General features: G+C 46.2%; 1 protein-coding gene across 5 annotated transcripts in view; it reads left to right on the top strand.

The window, feature by feature from the left end:
* Window positions 1–15,557, top strand: part of SEPTIN6 (septin 6) — a 75,307-nt gene extending 59,750 nt beyond the window's left edge. Inside the window, exons 8-11 of one of the 5 annotated variants that reach the window (XM_043458019.1) lie at window positions 2,947–3,079; window positions 5,544–5,734; window positions 7,907–7,951; window positions 11,225–11,912. In XM_043458019.1, coding sequence (XP_043313954.1) covers window positions 2,947–3,079; window positions 5,544–5,734; window positions 7,907–7,910 — 328 coding nt within the window. In that variant the 3' untranslated portion in view covers window positions 7,911–7,951; window positions 11,225–11,912. The other 4 variants (XM_043458018.1, XM_043458015.1, XM_043458014.1 and 1 more) reach the window with 4 other exon arrangements.
* The last annotated feature ends 523 nt before the right edge of the window (window positions 15,558–16,080 follow it).

The following is a 16,080-nucleotide window of genomic DNA, read 5'->3' as shown; positions in this document are numbered from 1 at the left end:
TTATAAGATTGGGGGCGGGGAGGAGGCCAGGGAATGGGCAAGGCCGATGGTCTCGCTGCCACAGGCATTTGCATGGTAGCTGTGAGCCCTGAGCCTGGGCCTTGTGCTTCAACATGGCAGTTTGTGCCTGCCCGCTGACCCACATTCTTCATCAGGCTCCTGCTGCTCTGTCAGGTTTCCAGTCTGTTCTTTACCCCTCTCCCCATGATCCAAACCAGGTGGGACCTGGCAGCAGTCACCACACAGGTATTGATGAACTTCCAGCTCTTCATTACTGCCCTTTAGCATTAGTGTTCGAGTGCAAGGTTTGTTTTGACCACCAGATGTGAATAATCGTTGACACCTCAAATCAGAATCTTAGATGCTTTCAGAGAAGAGGAAAGTTTTTGAAAGCATTGCTTCAAATGCCTTCAAATAACTATGCTGATGGGAGCTATGTGAATAAGTATCTGATCGATATGCATAATATGTGATGTAAGCCTCACATTGTAAATTACCATGTCACATGTAGTGCCCTGTGTTGGAACATTTCAGGAAATGTCAGGCCTTGATAAACAAGTAAAGGGCTTGCTTGTGGGATAAGAAGGCCTTCAAATGGCCTCTCAGATCCTACAAAACCTGTTCATAGCAGAAAGCCAGCCTGGAGACATAGAATAGCCATTCCTTTGGGGATGTCTGGTTCCGGAGGGGTAAGTTCACTGCCCTTCATGGACAGGGACTGCTGGAGCCCCTGGAGTTGAAGGAAAACGTTTTGGTCTCTCTGATGGGCATTCCGTTAGCTTTCTCCCTCCTACCCTTCAGACTGCTTTAATCTGCATCTGCGGGGGAAGAGGTGTCCTCTAGTCCCCTCCTCTCCTCCTCGGCTCCATCCTGACTACCTCTGTTTCTCACATCTTTGCCTTCTGCACGCTTTCTCTGCTGGCTCCTTTCCATCTTGTGGGCAGACATTCTTATCCTAAAAAACTCTCCCTCACTCTGCTCCTTGTCACCAGCCTCTGCCCTGTCAAGGAGTTTGGCTGCGACAGGAAGGAGAGAGAATGGTTCTGTATTTACTGGCTTCTGCTCCCACCATGCCACTGAGTAGAGAGGCCTCTAGGCCAGCAGTCACATATTCCAGTGTGATCTCTGAGCCCCATCTTCTTTTTTTTTTTAAAGAATTTTTTGAATGTGGACCATTTTTAAAGTCTTTATTGAATTTGTTACAATATTGTTTCTATTTTATGTTTCGGTTTTTTGGCTGTGAGGCATGTGGGATTTTAGCTCACTGATTGATCAGGGATCAAACCCACACCCCCTGCATTGGAATGCAAAGTCTTAACCACTGGACCACCAGGGAAGTTCCCCATCCTTTTGTTAAAATCTCAACACAGTGCTTGATACTCCTTCCTGCTCCCTCCTTCCTGAATTCTGTCTGTGGTTGGCTTTTCTAGCACTGGTCTCTCTGGTTAGAGTCCTCTCTCACACTGCTTTACTCCTTCTCAGCCTCTTCGGCAGATTTGTTTCATTCAACTTCTTCCTTTCCGTGTTCTTTCCGAGGGCCTCTGCTACTCTCACTCTTTCTGGCTGGTTCTTTCTGCTCTCACAGTCCTAAAGACCATTTAGAAATAGATCACTCCTAAGTTAAAATGTTACTTTTGAGCTCAAACCCAGTGATCCCACTGCTTACTGGATATTTTCACTTGGCTGTCCATAGAGGCTGTATCTGAAACTCAAGCTGTCTCAAATTTAATTCATCTCTTTCCCTCTCAAACGTACTCATTCTCCATTCACCTGAATCATCTTTGACTCCTCCCGAGTCCTTGGAGTTCTGCTTCCCTCACTGGTCTCCCTTTCCCTTCCAGCCTTCACATTAAGATCCCTTCTTTCTTTCTTTCACTGCATCGGGTCTTCATTGTAGCATGCAGGATCTTCATTGTGGCTTGAGGCCTGCTGTCTGGTTGTGATGCACAGGCTCTAGAAAATGCAGCCTTAGTAGTTGCTGCCTACGAGCTTAGTTGTCCCAAGGCATGTGGGATCTTAGTTCCCCAACCAGGGATTGAACCCATGTCCCTACATTGGAAGGCGGAGTCTTAACCACTGGATCATCAGGGAGGTCCCAAGATCCCATCATTTCTTACTTTGATTGTTGGAAAGTCTGTCCTTCACGCAATGCCCAGAGTGGTCTTTCGCATTTTCAAATTGGATCAAGTCAGCCCTGCTTAAAATGTCTAAGTCTTAACAGGGTGGCCAATGCCTGCTCTCTCCTGCAACTCTCAGGAACCTTATCTTCCACTACTCCAGCCACATGGGGCCATGCCTGACACCCCAGGTATATGCCATTCCTTCTCCACATGTGCCTTTCCACAGGGTACCCTCTTCAGAGCACTCACCCTCTTCTTCACCAGGCTAACTGCTATTTCTATAAAACTAAATCCAGGCTGGGGTCGGGGGGGACAGGGAGACATAACCTAGGCATCTCCCACTGACTGGGAGTTCCTTGATGGCAGGCACATGGCTATTGGCTCCAGGTATTGAGTGACTAGCATAGTATCACTTAATTCTGTGTCCAGCACATGGTAGAGTCTCATCAAGTGTTTGTTGAACTCACTCATTAATATGGTCAGTTTCAGAGCCAGGACCTGGCGGCATAGTGCAGATGGAAGGACCTAGATTATGAGAGGAAACCCAGCGTCAGGTCCCAGCTCTGCCTCTAACTTGCTGTGTGATCTTGCTGTGTGTCCGCCTCACTTCTCTGGGCCTTATCTGTAGAATCAGAATATAGAAGCAGGTGTTCCAAGTCACTCCCAGTTCAAAGCCAGGTGCCCACAGCTCTGTGCTTCTGCTTTTGCATGTCTCCAAGAATTGAGGAAGGGAGGGTGGGGGAACCCAGGGAGGATCATTGGGGCTGTTTTTCATTGAACAAGAGCCATTCCAAAGGCAGGGAAATTAACCTGACCATGTTTGCAGTTTACAGGAGACATATGAGGCCAAAAGGAACGAGTTCCTAGGGGAGCTCCAGAAAAAAGAAGAGGAGATGAGACAGATGTTTGTGCAGAGAGTCAAAGAGAAAGAAGCTGAACTTAAAGAGGCAGAGAAAGAGGTAAAATGTGGGTTGGTGTGCTAGGTGGGAAGGAAAAGGAGGCTGAACTTAGGCAAGACAAAGGTTTCTGCCCCAAGAGAGCAGCTGGGGGAACCTTGGGGCCTCAGGCGGGAATGGGACACAGCATCTGTAGCCCTGCCTTGGCCGGCACAGACAGGCTGTGAGATCTGTGTCTTTTCCATCCCTCAGTCCCCAAGGCTGGGATATTCTCACTCTTTGTTATTTAATTCTCTAGACCCCCACTGTCCCATATAGTAGCTGCTAGCCCTTGTGGCTATTAAATGAACTGAAATTAAATAAAGTTTAAAACTCTATTTATCATTTGCATTCACCATATTTTAAATGCTCAATCTTCATGCAACTCAGGGCTATGAGATATTAAACATTTCCATCACCGCAGAAAGTTCTATTGGGCAGCCCCGCTCAACACTTGGGACCTGACATTGCCCCTCGAGGTCAGGGGCAGGCTGATTTTTTTGCCCCCCTTTCTGGGAGTTCATAGCTCAGAAGGGACAGTTGATCACTTTCTTGGCGGTCCTGCCCCATCCTGCCTGCTCTGATGGCCTTGGGGAAAGATGGTTCCAGGGAGTCCTGGGTACCGTGTTGAATCCTAAGCCAGTAACAGCTGGTGTGTTTCCCCACCCACTTGAGTATTCTGTTCCATTTCATGCTAGTGCTAAAGAACATCAGTGCAGCTGTAGTGAGTTTTTAACTAAGGCTTGATGGTCTATCTGGACTTTAGTTAAGCCGTGACTAATAGACTGCAGTTAGCCCTCGCACCATTGCCTTGCCTCGAAGGTCCCACTACTGATTCCCCTACTGCTGCCAGATTAATTGGCCTCAGCCACAGTTTTGGTCATGTCAGCAACTGCTTCAGCTCTCTAGGCCTTGAAACCCATAAAGAAAGGCAGCACTTAATTACTTCCCAAGTCTCTTCCTCTTTTAATCTGCCAAGACTCTCCAGTGTTATTGCCAAAGCCCATGGCAAGAGAATTGACTTCATTTCAGTTTCACTTTTCAAAAGAAAAATGTCACCTGGAACTTTTAGGAAGAGAGGTAAGGTGATCTCTTGAATGAATGAAAGGCCAGTAAGCAAAAGCCAGGTGGACACCACTGGTCAGCAGAGCTTCTACCAGCAGCCTACCCTGAGTGACTAGCGGGAGCTGGTTGACCCAACAAGTCTGTCATCCACCACCCCTTACTTGGTGACAGGCCCAGATACCTATAGGACACCCAGCCTCCTCCACGGTGTGCTGTGAGGGCTGCAGAACCCTCCATTCCTTCCTGAGTCCTCAAAAGAGACTGAAATGATGCTTAAGCTGCTCTTACTACTCAGGATACTTTATCACATTCCAGTTTGTTAATCACCTACACCCCCAATGTGTGTGTGCTCAGCCACTCAGTTGTGTCCAACTCTTTTGTGACCCCATGGACTGTAGCCCACCAGGCTCCTCTGTCCACCGGATTCTCCAGGCAAACATATTGGAGTGATTGTCATTTCCTACTCCAGGGGATCTTCCTGACCCAGGGATCCAACCTGCACTCCACTCCATTATTCTTGCCTGAAAAATTCCCAAGGACAGAAGATGGGCCACAGTCCATGGGGGTGTAAAGAGTCAGACACGACTGAGCATGCATGCACACACACCCCTAATTCCCTGATCCACTTATCACAGTAACATGCTAGAACATTGTTGCTCTTCTCCTTTGGGTTTCTGACTCTATTCAGGGCTAGCTGAGCCTCCCCTTGATCAAAGCTGCGGTTTCCACATTCATTTCATTTTCTAAAGTTCTTGTCTTTCCTTCCACATCCATGGACAAGTGTTTTCTTTGACCAGCTTCAGCACTGTCAAAGTTTTCTCTGCAATCTCCAATGAGCCTCCCTGGTTGGAGAGGCTAAGAAAAGGCAGGGGCCCCTTTCCTATTGAGAGATCTCATTATATGATCACCTGAAGATTGCGTTGACCTTGGGCAAATTCCTTAACTTCTCATACCTTCTGTTTCCCCATAAAATGCAGATAATAACAGAACCTGCCTCATAGGGTTGTTGTGATGATTAAATGAGTTAATACATATAAAATGCTTAGAAAAGTCAGTACCTGGCCTACAATAAGCACTCAATACATGTTCTACATTATAACTGATGTTATTATTTTTCATATGTAGTAACTGTGGGGACTCTTTTAAATAAAATGCTTGATTTAGACAGAATGCATGGTTCCCTGACCATATTCAGGAGCAGAAATGTGGAGATAAAATGGCAGAAGAGAACCATTCAGAACATGACACCCTTTGGTGACATCATAGCTGTCCCTGGCAGAAATGTCTCCTTGGATCCCAGGGTCCTTCATGGTCACAAGCCCGCCAATCCCCACCCCACCCCCACTCCATCCCTCCGCCCCCCGACGCGTGCTCTGCTCAGCTGAGCTCTGCTCTCCCCAAAACCCCTGTGCTTCCCTGCCAGCTACATGAGAAGTTTGACCGTCTGAAGAAACTACACCAGGATGAGAAGAAGAAGCTGGAGGATAAGAAGAAATCCCTGGATGACGAAGTGAACGCTTTCAAACAGAGGAAGACGGCGGCCGAGCTGCTCCAGTCCCAGGGCTCCCAGGCTGGAGGCTCACAGACTCTGAAAAGAGACAAAGAGAAGAAAAAGTAAGTGGCAGGCTGCTCTGGGGTGAGGGCCTCTTTCTGCTCCTGCTCATCCCCTCAGGCCGGTGACAGAGGCCAGCTGTGGGCTGATAGGCTCCTTTGGGCCCCTGGACCTGGTCTTGGTGTCCCCACAGGCCCCACAGATACCCTACATCTGAGGAGCTGAGAGGAGGTGAGGGCTGTGTGTGGCCTCAGAGGACCAGCCCCTCTGCTCCGCCCACTTGGGAAAGTCCTGCCAACTCAAGGCAGAAGGAGAGGGAGGGAAAGGGGAGGAAAAGCAAAAGGCAGGTGAGAGAGTAGAAAGAAGAAAGGCGGAAACGATGAGAATCTGTGAAGTTACAAGAAGGAGATGAACGAAAAGAAGGGCAGAGAGAGGGTAGCAGAAGCCTCTGGGCCCCCTCCTGTGGAAGGGCTCCCAGGCCAGCTTGCTCATCCTATGCCTGAGGTGGTTCAGCCCTGGAGCCTCCCTCACCCCCCTCAGTTCTAAGGGCTGTGGCCAACAGAGTTTAAGCACTGCCGCTGAAGGCTGCAGCCCAGTCCTGGTTTCTCACCCCTTCCTGTCCCTCCCTCTTGGGTGCTTAGTTGTCCCCAGCCTGGGGTGCTGGGAACTTGGCAGGGAATCCTCAGATGCTAATATCCTCTGCAGGCCCCACCCTCCACTGGGGAACGACTGTACCATCCGTCTGTTTCCCCTGGGATTTGGCAACACAGGACGTATGGGCTCCTGGTTACCATGTGGGTCAAGAATGCTGACCCGAGCCCCGGCCTCGCTTGCTGGGGTTACCCATTCCTCATCCCAGAACCAGAGAAGAGAAAAGCATTTCCGACGGGACCTGTACAACAGCAGGAAAACATCTAGTGGTCCCTTGCGCTCTAGTTGTTTGGGCAGTGTGACTGGAGGAGCCAAACTAAAGTGGTCTGAGGATCTACAACATGGCCATCGTCACTGCCTTCTGTTCTTAGCCACTTTTTGCTGGACTCCACTGCTAGTTACTGGCCAGAAGGAGGAAACATCTTCCTTTCTTCTCTCTCCTGGCTCATCACTTAGGAATAAAGAATTCACCAAGAATAAAATGCAACAGTAAAATATCTTAACTTTGAAGGCACTAAGTTTTGCCATCTGATTATTCTTTTTTCAAAAATGTCATTTGGGCATTTTCACCAATTAGTTCAGAGATTTTTGTCACGTAGTCACAACACTGTATGTCAAAGTCACTGACGATCTCATTTTTTTTTTTTTTTTCGGTATTACCTGATAAAATTCAACTACCCCGAACAAAGCCTCTTTGGACACACTCTATATTAACTGACCTGTAATGGTGTGTTAGTTGTAGCAGCAGGAATGGATTCCTATTTTTAAGATCATAAAAGTCTAAATTAGTCTTCCAGCTCTAACCTGCTGCTTTCACAGTCCCGTGGTGTTTGTTAACAGGATCCCTGGGGCAGTTTCATAGCCTGCTGGCCGGAATTAGGAGATTCATTTGTTGGGACCCCACTGACACTCAACTATATAAATAGTCCCCATTGAGCTGTTCAGTGGAAGTTCTTCCCAGACCAGGCTTTCTCCTGGTTGCCTCCAATTAACTGACCACCCCCCACCCCTAGGCCAAAGACCCCACATAAGGAGACGTGTCTCTCCAGTCTTCCAGGAATATTTGGAGCTGGTGATGGCACCCTTTTCCAATTTTGAGATGAGTGAAAACCTCACTCGCACCAGGCACATCCTATTAACAAGAGAGCCTGACAAAACAGCCTGCTCTCTTCTGTACTTTCAGATATATGTGTCTGCTGGTCTGGGCTTCTTACGTAATTCCCCGAACAGTTGCCTAACCTCCGGAAGACCCATCTTTAGCCTGGTGTCACTCTGGTTCCATGGTGATGAGGTGGGGGGGGGGTGGGTGAAGGGCGGAAGTGAGGGTAGAAGCATTTCTTCTGGAGAGATGGTGGTTGGATTTAATAGAGTCATCTATTGAGAATTTCCTTTGGCTGCCCTTAAAGAAGTTAAGAAAGAGTATTGGTGTTTCAGGGGATTCCTACCAGCCCGCCCTCCCATCTTCCCCTCCCCACTCCTCCTAATCTCCTTTGACCTCTAACTCTTCATTGTTTGCATCAATTCATAATATTTGATTTCTCCCCAAGCTCATTCCATCTTCATCAGCTTTTACTGTTTTACAGTTAACTCTGCTGTTTGCTGCATGCTGCATGATACCCAGGGCCCTGGTAAGCTTTATTAACTCTAAATAGAACTGGCAGTGGCTTCTAGAACACATATCCCCAAGTCTCACCCCCTGCCCAACACACATACCTAATATCAAAGAAGCTGCCTCATTGTTCTAGCCGGTTTTCTCTTGTGACTTATAATATTAGGAAATAGTCTGGTGTGATTCCAAGTGTACATGTGCAATATTTGCCTTCCTGATTAAAAGTGGGGTGTTTTCAGACTTTTCTACCTAGCCTGGGTGGAACCTGTGATAGGTATTTGAGGTTTCCATTTTAGCCATTTTTTTTTCTTAAGGAGAAAAAAATTAACTAACCTGTTACTTTCAAAATGAACTAACCTGTAGTGATGAGGGGAACTGTTGGGTTCACAAGCCTTGTCCTGCAATGTCACTGTCAGCTTTGAGCCCCAGGTTTGGGAAGGTTTCAAGTCAATGGAAACTTGCTTCTCTGTTTCCCTCTGGTGGCTGTTTCTTATCTGAGGGGTTCAAATTTTCTAATTTCATTTGGCTATGTAGTCTCTCAAAACCATAATAAAAGGGGAAGAAAGTGAAGAGTTAAATATTATAGAGAATTCCTTATACTCTATCTACAAGTACCAACTTCATGAACACCTCTGATAAGGAGATAAGCAGGTAACCGTTAGTAAGATGCATTCCTGAGGGCTAGATGTTATGTCAACAGGAGTAAATAAAGCAGCCCCTGGCATCACATAGTTTATAGGTTGATTACAGCAGTGATTAAGCTTCCATCTATTTTACTAGACTTAGGTAGTGAGTGGGGAGGAACACAAATATTTTCAATCTAACTTAATTAGGCATATTACCATTTAAAACTTTACCATAGAAACTTTCACACAGGAACAAAAGGAGAGGATAATACAATCGAGTCCATGTACCCACCCCCCAGCCCCCAAACAACTCTCAACATATGCCAGTCCTGTCTCATTTATTGCCCCCAAATTGGCTGGATTACTGTAAAGCAAAACGCATCTCATTTCATCTGTCACTACTTCAACATGGATCTCTAAGAGCTAATGACTCTTAAAAAAAATAACCACAATGCCACCATTATCACACCTCCAAATTTAACAATTCATTCACATAAAATTTTCTAGCCCATGTTCAGAATACCCTGGTTGTCTCATAAATGCCTTTTACATTTGGTTTGTTTGGATCGGGGAATATAAAATATTGGGAAGACTTCTCCGCACTCACCATGGAGTTTATGATTTAAATGGAGAACCTGCTGTTTGTCACCAAAATAATTGCTGCAGCTACTGCACCAGGGACTTTGGGCAGCTGGCAAAACATCCTACTTTCAAGCAAATCCCGAAGAGGAAGTCCACAGAGGCTTCTGAAACATAAGGCCCGTGAAATTGGGCCAAAGAAAACAACCCTAAAAGAACAATGAAATGATTTCTTGTCTGGCGTAAAGGCAAGACTTGGAGCCCTGTGCACTGACTTGAATGAAAGCTAGGAAGACACAGTTCCTGGAGTGAATGTCCATGGCTGCAGTCCTAGTGCCCAGCAGAGTGGCTGATGCTCGGTTCACGTGTATTTCCTCGGTTCCCCTATTTTCAAGGAGGAAAATAGGAAAGATGCATCCTGCTCAGTTAGCTTTCAGTTCATGAAACACAAATTAACGTGGTTTGACACAGTTTTGTTCAGCTTTCCCCGAGTAAATCATTGGTAGTGGCCATTACTAGAATGAATCCTTTCAAAACTATAATTAAAGCCACACTTAATGATCAAGAGTCAATAGGCAAACAGTGGGAACAGCCAACCCCAACCCTAAGCAGGTTGGCTTTTTCTGGCATGCTTCTCCCCAGCAGACCACAAGAGCAGTTCCAAACCAAATAGAGAGATTGCCGCCTATAGCCGTCTGCAGTTGCAACAAAACGCTTCCTCTGTGGCCCACACACAGTTGTAGGTACTCTGGCGTGGGGGGCGGGGGCAGAGTATGGTATATGGACAGTAGGCCTAGCAAAGTATTTCAGCCTTCCCAGGCCGCCCAGGACATAAGCCCTTGCAGTGTTCTATAGGTTTCTTTTCCCCTGGGAAGTAGACAAGGAAGAACAGGAGAGCTGAGCTTTCTTTCATAGGACGTTTTAATACTATTCAAAGTGTTTTTCCGCACGCTATCCTATTTTCACATTACGACAGTCCTGTGAGGCAGAGGAGGAAGGTGCTGATCTTCAGTTCACAAGATGAACAAATGGAGGCGTGGGGTTAAGGGATTTACCGAGGCTGACACAGGGAGTTATTGGCAGAACTGGAATGAGAATGCAAAATGAGTTCTGGTATAAACTGCCATTCTCATGCGTGTGTGTGTGTGTGTGTGTGTGTGTGTGTGTGTGTGTATTCACTCTGAGGAAGCAACTGTACAGATAGATTGAGCTTATGCTTTTAACTATCCCTCCCCAATATCTTTAATGAGAGAAATGTGTTCAGGTAAAAAAAAAATAAATAAAACCAGGGGCTTGGGTCCACAGGCAAGGAGTTCGCAGGGACACTGTGGTGAGGAGAGTCACAATCAAGCAACCCAGGGATTCGGGCTCTGCTCCTGTGGGTGTGACTCTTTGTGACCTCGGGCAAGTCATTTGGCCACGCAGTGTTTCTCAGCCTCCTCATAAGTTAAATGGGGACCAATACAACTTGCCCCCATTTATGTCACAAGGATGAAGTTTGAATGGGAGAAATTTCAAAGTGCAGAGTGAACACAAACCAATGGATTTCCATTGTTTGGGTTTCCAGGTGACTGTGGTTAGACCCTAGTGCAGAGGCCAGTCACCACCTCCAGATACTTCTCAAATAGATCTTGCCCCGGGGGACCAGTTAGTGGACCCGGGCTCTTCAAAGGTGAAACCTCTACCCCCTTGGCATTCACTGTGGGGTGAGGCCATCACTGGTTGAGAGCCTGGCACTCTGTGCTGTGGCCTGAGGCCACTTGAAGATTTGCTGAAGGTGTTCCTGTACAAGGTGTCTGGGTCAGGAGCGCTAGTCAGGACCTAGTCATTAAGAAGAGAGAAAAGGGATTCTTGTGGCTCTTGATTATTTTGCTTGCTGATGCCATGACAATTGCCACTCAGAGGTGTGTGAGGGTGAATGAGAGAGAAAGCATGTCCCCAGAAGCCAATGCAATAAGACCTTAAGACCATCTAACATAGCTATATTCTAATTTATCCATCAGTCATGACAATTTTCTTCTAACCTTTGTTTTGTTTTTTACATTAATCCATGCATTCATTAACCCAACTTCTCTTTTCATTTTCAGTTTGGGCTTCCTGTAGACGCCCTTTTCCTGCGCAACAGAGCTGGGCCTCCCTTTCTCTAATTCCCCCTTAACACGTCTGCGGGGCACACAACCTGTGCCCTCCCCTTTCTTCCTGCCAAGGTTTATAGAAGCCCGAGAGTCTGAGGACCTTGTCTGGCCTCTGGGCAAGAAGCCAGCAGTCACGTGGTTTAAAGCTGCATCCTGCATCCCAGTGCCCCTCCCAGCGCCCCCAGCCGGCCACTCCCCGCCCCATCTTTGACTGTAACATGTGCAGGGGTTCTGTCTGCTCCACGGCACCACCAGCTTCCCTGTTCCAACTCCGAATGCTGTTTGTTCCCCCGAGGTATTTGCATCCAGCCTGGCTGGGTGAGCACCAGTCAGCAGGGCTTTCCCCCTTAGTCTGCAGTCACTTGGCTTTCCCACCCACCACTAAGCCCCTGACAGGAACCACAGCCTCTCCTCAGAGGGTTCCAGAAGGAGATTCTTCGGTCAGCCCAGCCCTTTCCAGTTTTGATTCACTCAAAAGTGACTGCACTCAAACTCTGTTAAGAACCTGGAATGAGTTTATTTGCACCCAGCCCTTCCCAGACAACACGACTGCTGAAGAAAATAGCATAAATGTCCCCTCTCTGTAATTCTGAGTACCCCACAGATGCAGGAGGGAGAATAAACCTGAATATTAGTACCAGCATAGTGTCTTATGGAATTGTTATGAGGTGTCTCACATCTCCTTTGTAATTTCCCTGAGGATGCCACACCATCCCAACAAGGCAGGGCCAGTAGCAGGTGTAAGCATCCCGTGTCGTAAACTGCCAGGCTGAGTGGTTCAAGAATTAGTGTTTTTAGTTTGGCTTTGAGGAATCTTCCAGCCTATTTATTTGGTGAATTTGATGATGATGAGTTTCAATCTGTATTTTGCATGTGTCCCCCAATAAGAAGAAGAGGTGAGACTGTCAGTCGGAGAAGAGAAAAGAGATGCTGTGCCTTGGAAGGTCCCTGACTTTGCCTCTAAGGATTTGATGTTTGAAAACTTCTAGCCTGGATTTGTATAATGGGGCCTCTCTGATAGTGGCTTTGGGAACCCCTTTGAAGTTGAGAGCCCTCCCTTGTCAGGGCCATGAGGCACACTGGACTTTGGTGTTTGACCAGTGAGAAAGTGAGAGCTGGCGGTGACTGGCAATGATCCCTGGCTAACATGCCGTTTCTCTGCCCTTCCTTTGCAGTAATCCATGGCTGTGTACTGAATAGTATTCCCCGCTACAGCTGGACTGGACTCCACTTAGCCTTTTAAGCCAAGGTTCCTATTGTAACTGACAGCTTTCCTTTGGGGTGCCAGGCAGCCGGGTCCCCGGCCCCTGCCATGTTCTTCCACTTCAAGCCCCACCTCTTCTTTCTATTTCTGCCTCACAGTCCCATTGGCATTGACCATGACCTTCTTTTTTATTTTTGAGATTTTTATTTTTTGGTCACTTGCTTTGAAAACACACAATTGAACAAGGCTATGCCAAATTTTCAGGCCTTTTTGAAGTATTGAGAATGGGGAGGGGGTGTTCTCTTTTCAATAATAGATAATAACAGGAAGCAAAAAGTAGAAACAATGGAAAGCAAACGAATGCACACACTTTATCTTTTCTTGTTGGCAAAGCAAGAGGGCAGTTTTGAGATGTATTGTTTGGTGAGTCACTGACTGGTGGGTGGCCAGAAGCAACTATGAAGGTGATGCTGCCAAAGCAGAAGCTAGTTTCTTGAGAAAATCCAAGTCACACAGTGGAGCATTTTAGGAGACCCTATGCTCGGAGATTTAAAAGCCAAAAAAAAAAGCTTGGATCCTCAGCTTGGCTCAGGGAGATGCTAAATTAAGGCTGTCAAGTCTCCTTGGGAAAGGCTTCTTGTTTGCAGCTTTGACCAGTTTCACAGCTGCTTCCCAAGAATCCCAAACTTAAACAACTAACGGTCTCCATCCCCCCGCCCCCAGTAATTATTTGCATCACAAATAGGAGGTCCCCTCATTTACATTTATTTACAGATTAACTACTTGAGGTTTGAGTGGTTCTGAAAACTTCAAAAGGTATTAGAGCCACCCAGACTTTGAGAGACCTTCAGAGACTAGGCAGGAATTTTGTATGAAGAGAGACATTTGGGTCCAGAAGACAGGTAGGACCCATTTTTTGTAAGAGGAAATCGAGGTGCAGAGAAATGAAGGGACTTTGCCAGAGGTCCCAGGGCTGTTTCATGGCAAAAGTCAGGCTAAATTCAGTGTCTTCTGAGACCTGATCCATTTCACAAATGGATTCAATCTGTTCATGTTCATTCCTTGGAGACAAGTCTTTTGATGTTCAGGAGAAAATGAATAGTATTAGAGCGCCTTTGAGGTTTTTATCCCATAGAAAAATATTCAAGGATGGGGTGGGCAGGGATGGGCAAAGCAGAGAACTCTAGTCCCGCCCCTGAACTGAGTGCTTCTGCTGACGATAATAAGAGTCATGGACACCTCTTAGCTGCTCAGCTTTCCTGGGAGTCTGGAATGAGGCATGTGAGTGCAGAAGTTTAACAGGTGCTAGAGATGACCCTTGTCATCAAGGAAGTTTGGTAAACAAAAATCTAACTTGTATGTGAACATGAGACCTTTAGAAACTCAACCAAGGCTATGTAAAATAATTAAAATGCTTATTGTATCAGGTAGCTTGTCTCACTGTAAACAGAAAAATTTTTTTCCTTCCTCAGTGAAAAGATTTTTTTACTGAGTATAATTGTTACTATTAAAAAAAATTACCGTAACACTCTGTTTACTTCTGGTGAAACAAAACCAGTCATTAGAAATGGTCTGTGTCCCACCCCACCCCACCTTGGACTGGAATGGTTTTCCTGAAAAATCCCCATGTGTACACACACACACACACACACCTCATTTCTTTTAAACCAAGAAGTTTGCTTTTCCAAAATGCAGAATAGATCACTTTTGGTTTCATTTATGTTTTTTTTTGTTTTAATCATTTGGCATTCACGTGTGGCTGTCAATATGTGCTTTTTTTTTTTTTTAATTAAAACAAGAAGCTTGAAACTGATGTTTGGTGTTCTTAAAACCTTCTCAAAAAAAAAAAAAACCTCAGCAGATTTTCCAGTGGTGATGGCCCATCAGTGATCCCATTTCTCACCTGTCTTCTCCATGTATAATCTGTGCTACCTCACACTGCCCACCTTCCTGACCCTGTCTTACTTTGAATGTCCTTTTTCTTTGGCTAATTTCATGTTTTCTTTCTCTTTCCCTCTCCAGCTTTTTTTAATCTTGTCTTCAGCAGCTGCACTAAGTCTAAAGGAGAAGACTACCATTATAGAAGAGTTAGGGTTTCCATATTGTCTCAAACCAGAAACCAACCAATTCCCTCTCATTCCAAATTGTGTGCGTATGCACGTGTGTGCATGCGTGTGTACACACACACACACACACACTCTCTCTCTCTCTCTCTCAACAAGTGTTCATGTGTCCAGGCAAGAAGCTCTCTCCCAACTTACATGGTATTTTAAATGGAAGTGTCTTATCCTAACCTAACAAGGCAGGAAAACATCCATCCGAGCTGGAGAATGGACCCAATGTAACCTCAGAGAGACAACTGCAGGATGACTCACCCAAGTGTAAGTGACTGAGGCAGGAGACCTCAGCTGTGGGTGTGGAAGTAACTGTTCACAAGTTTTTCATTTGAGTTTTCTGTTTTTCCTTTTAAACACCATTTCTCCAGTTCAATGGGTTGATTGTCTACAGCCACTATTAAACATTTCTGAATATGGACGAGAAAGTCAAGCAACATTCATATCTTCTTCAGCATTCACAGACCTTCTGCAGACCCCCTCAGCAAGTGGGGCGAGTGGATCTACTAACATTCAGGTGGAGAAAGGAAAGGAGAGATGGGGGAGCTTAAGCTTAGTGAGAGCAAAATTACTCCATTCAGCCTTCCAAGGCCAGTTGGGGTTTTGAGAGAGGTTTCTGCTCAATGTGGGACCTGAAGAGAGAGCTTTGATGTTGATAAATCTACCCTGAATTCATTGGTTTAACTTGGATCGAAATGCCATGTGAGTGTGCTCATCCCCATATAGCCCTATGACCATTGCCATTCCACTGTCCCGTGTCTCTTGAGAGAGCCTCTTTGCATGTTTTCCAGAATCTGTGTTCATTCTTCCTTTCTTCTCCTTTGTTCTTTTTGCTCAGAGATGTGACCAGTCACTGCCCCTCTGGGGCTGTCATTCGCCAGGAGAAACATCCCAAAACCAGCACTGTTTAGCTTGATACCTTTCTAATGTCCATGTCAATTTTCAATAAAATTCAAAGAAATGCTCAGTGGCTGTGTGATTATTAGGTGATGCACGCATCATGGTTTGCCTTAGGAGGGGTGGGTGGCTTCCTTTCAAGGGGGTGGTTGGAGGGGCTCAGGGAGGCACCATCAGCCCATTTGCAACCTTCCTGGGTGGGCTGCTGTGCCCACACCCCCCATCTGGGTTTGAAATTTCCACAGGCTTGTGGCGGGGGTCGGGGGGAGTCCTTTACTTTTCCTTCATTAGCATGGATTTCACTGATCCGTTGAGCTCATCTAGGATAATAGATGGAGAAAGTGGAGTGCCAGATCCTGTAGAATAAGAGTTGGTTGAGTTTTAATTCCAGAAGGAAAAGAACTGCACTGCATGGCTTCTCTTATTATTACTGTGATGTGAACATCCTGAAAATTCATAGGCATGACTCCAAAAGCCTTCTGTAAATAGGGTCTACTAGAGAGGGAAGTTTCCTTGTCTCTCCCAGCATTCAAGTGAGCAAGAGGGACAGTGGTCAGTTTTCATAATTCTGGCCGCAATCATAGTGGAATTTC

The sequence above is a fragment of the Cervus canadensis genome, chromosome X (assembly GCF_019320065.1).
Source record: "Cervus canadensis isolate Bull #8, Minnesota chromosome X, ASM1932006v1, whole genome shotgun sequence".
Lineage (NCBI taxonomy): Eukaryota > Metazoa > Chordata > Mammalia > Artiodactyla > Cervidae > Cervus > Cervus canadensis.
The sequence above is the reverse complement of the archived record's forward strand: the minus strand, read 5'-3'. Positions and strand labels throughout refer to the sequence as shown.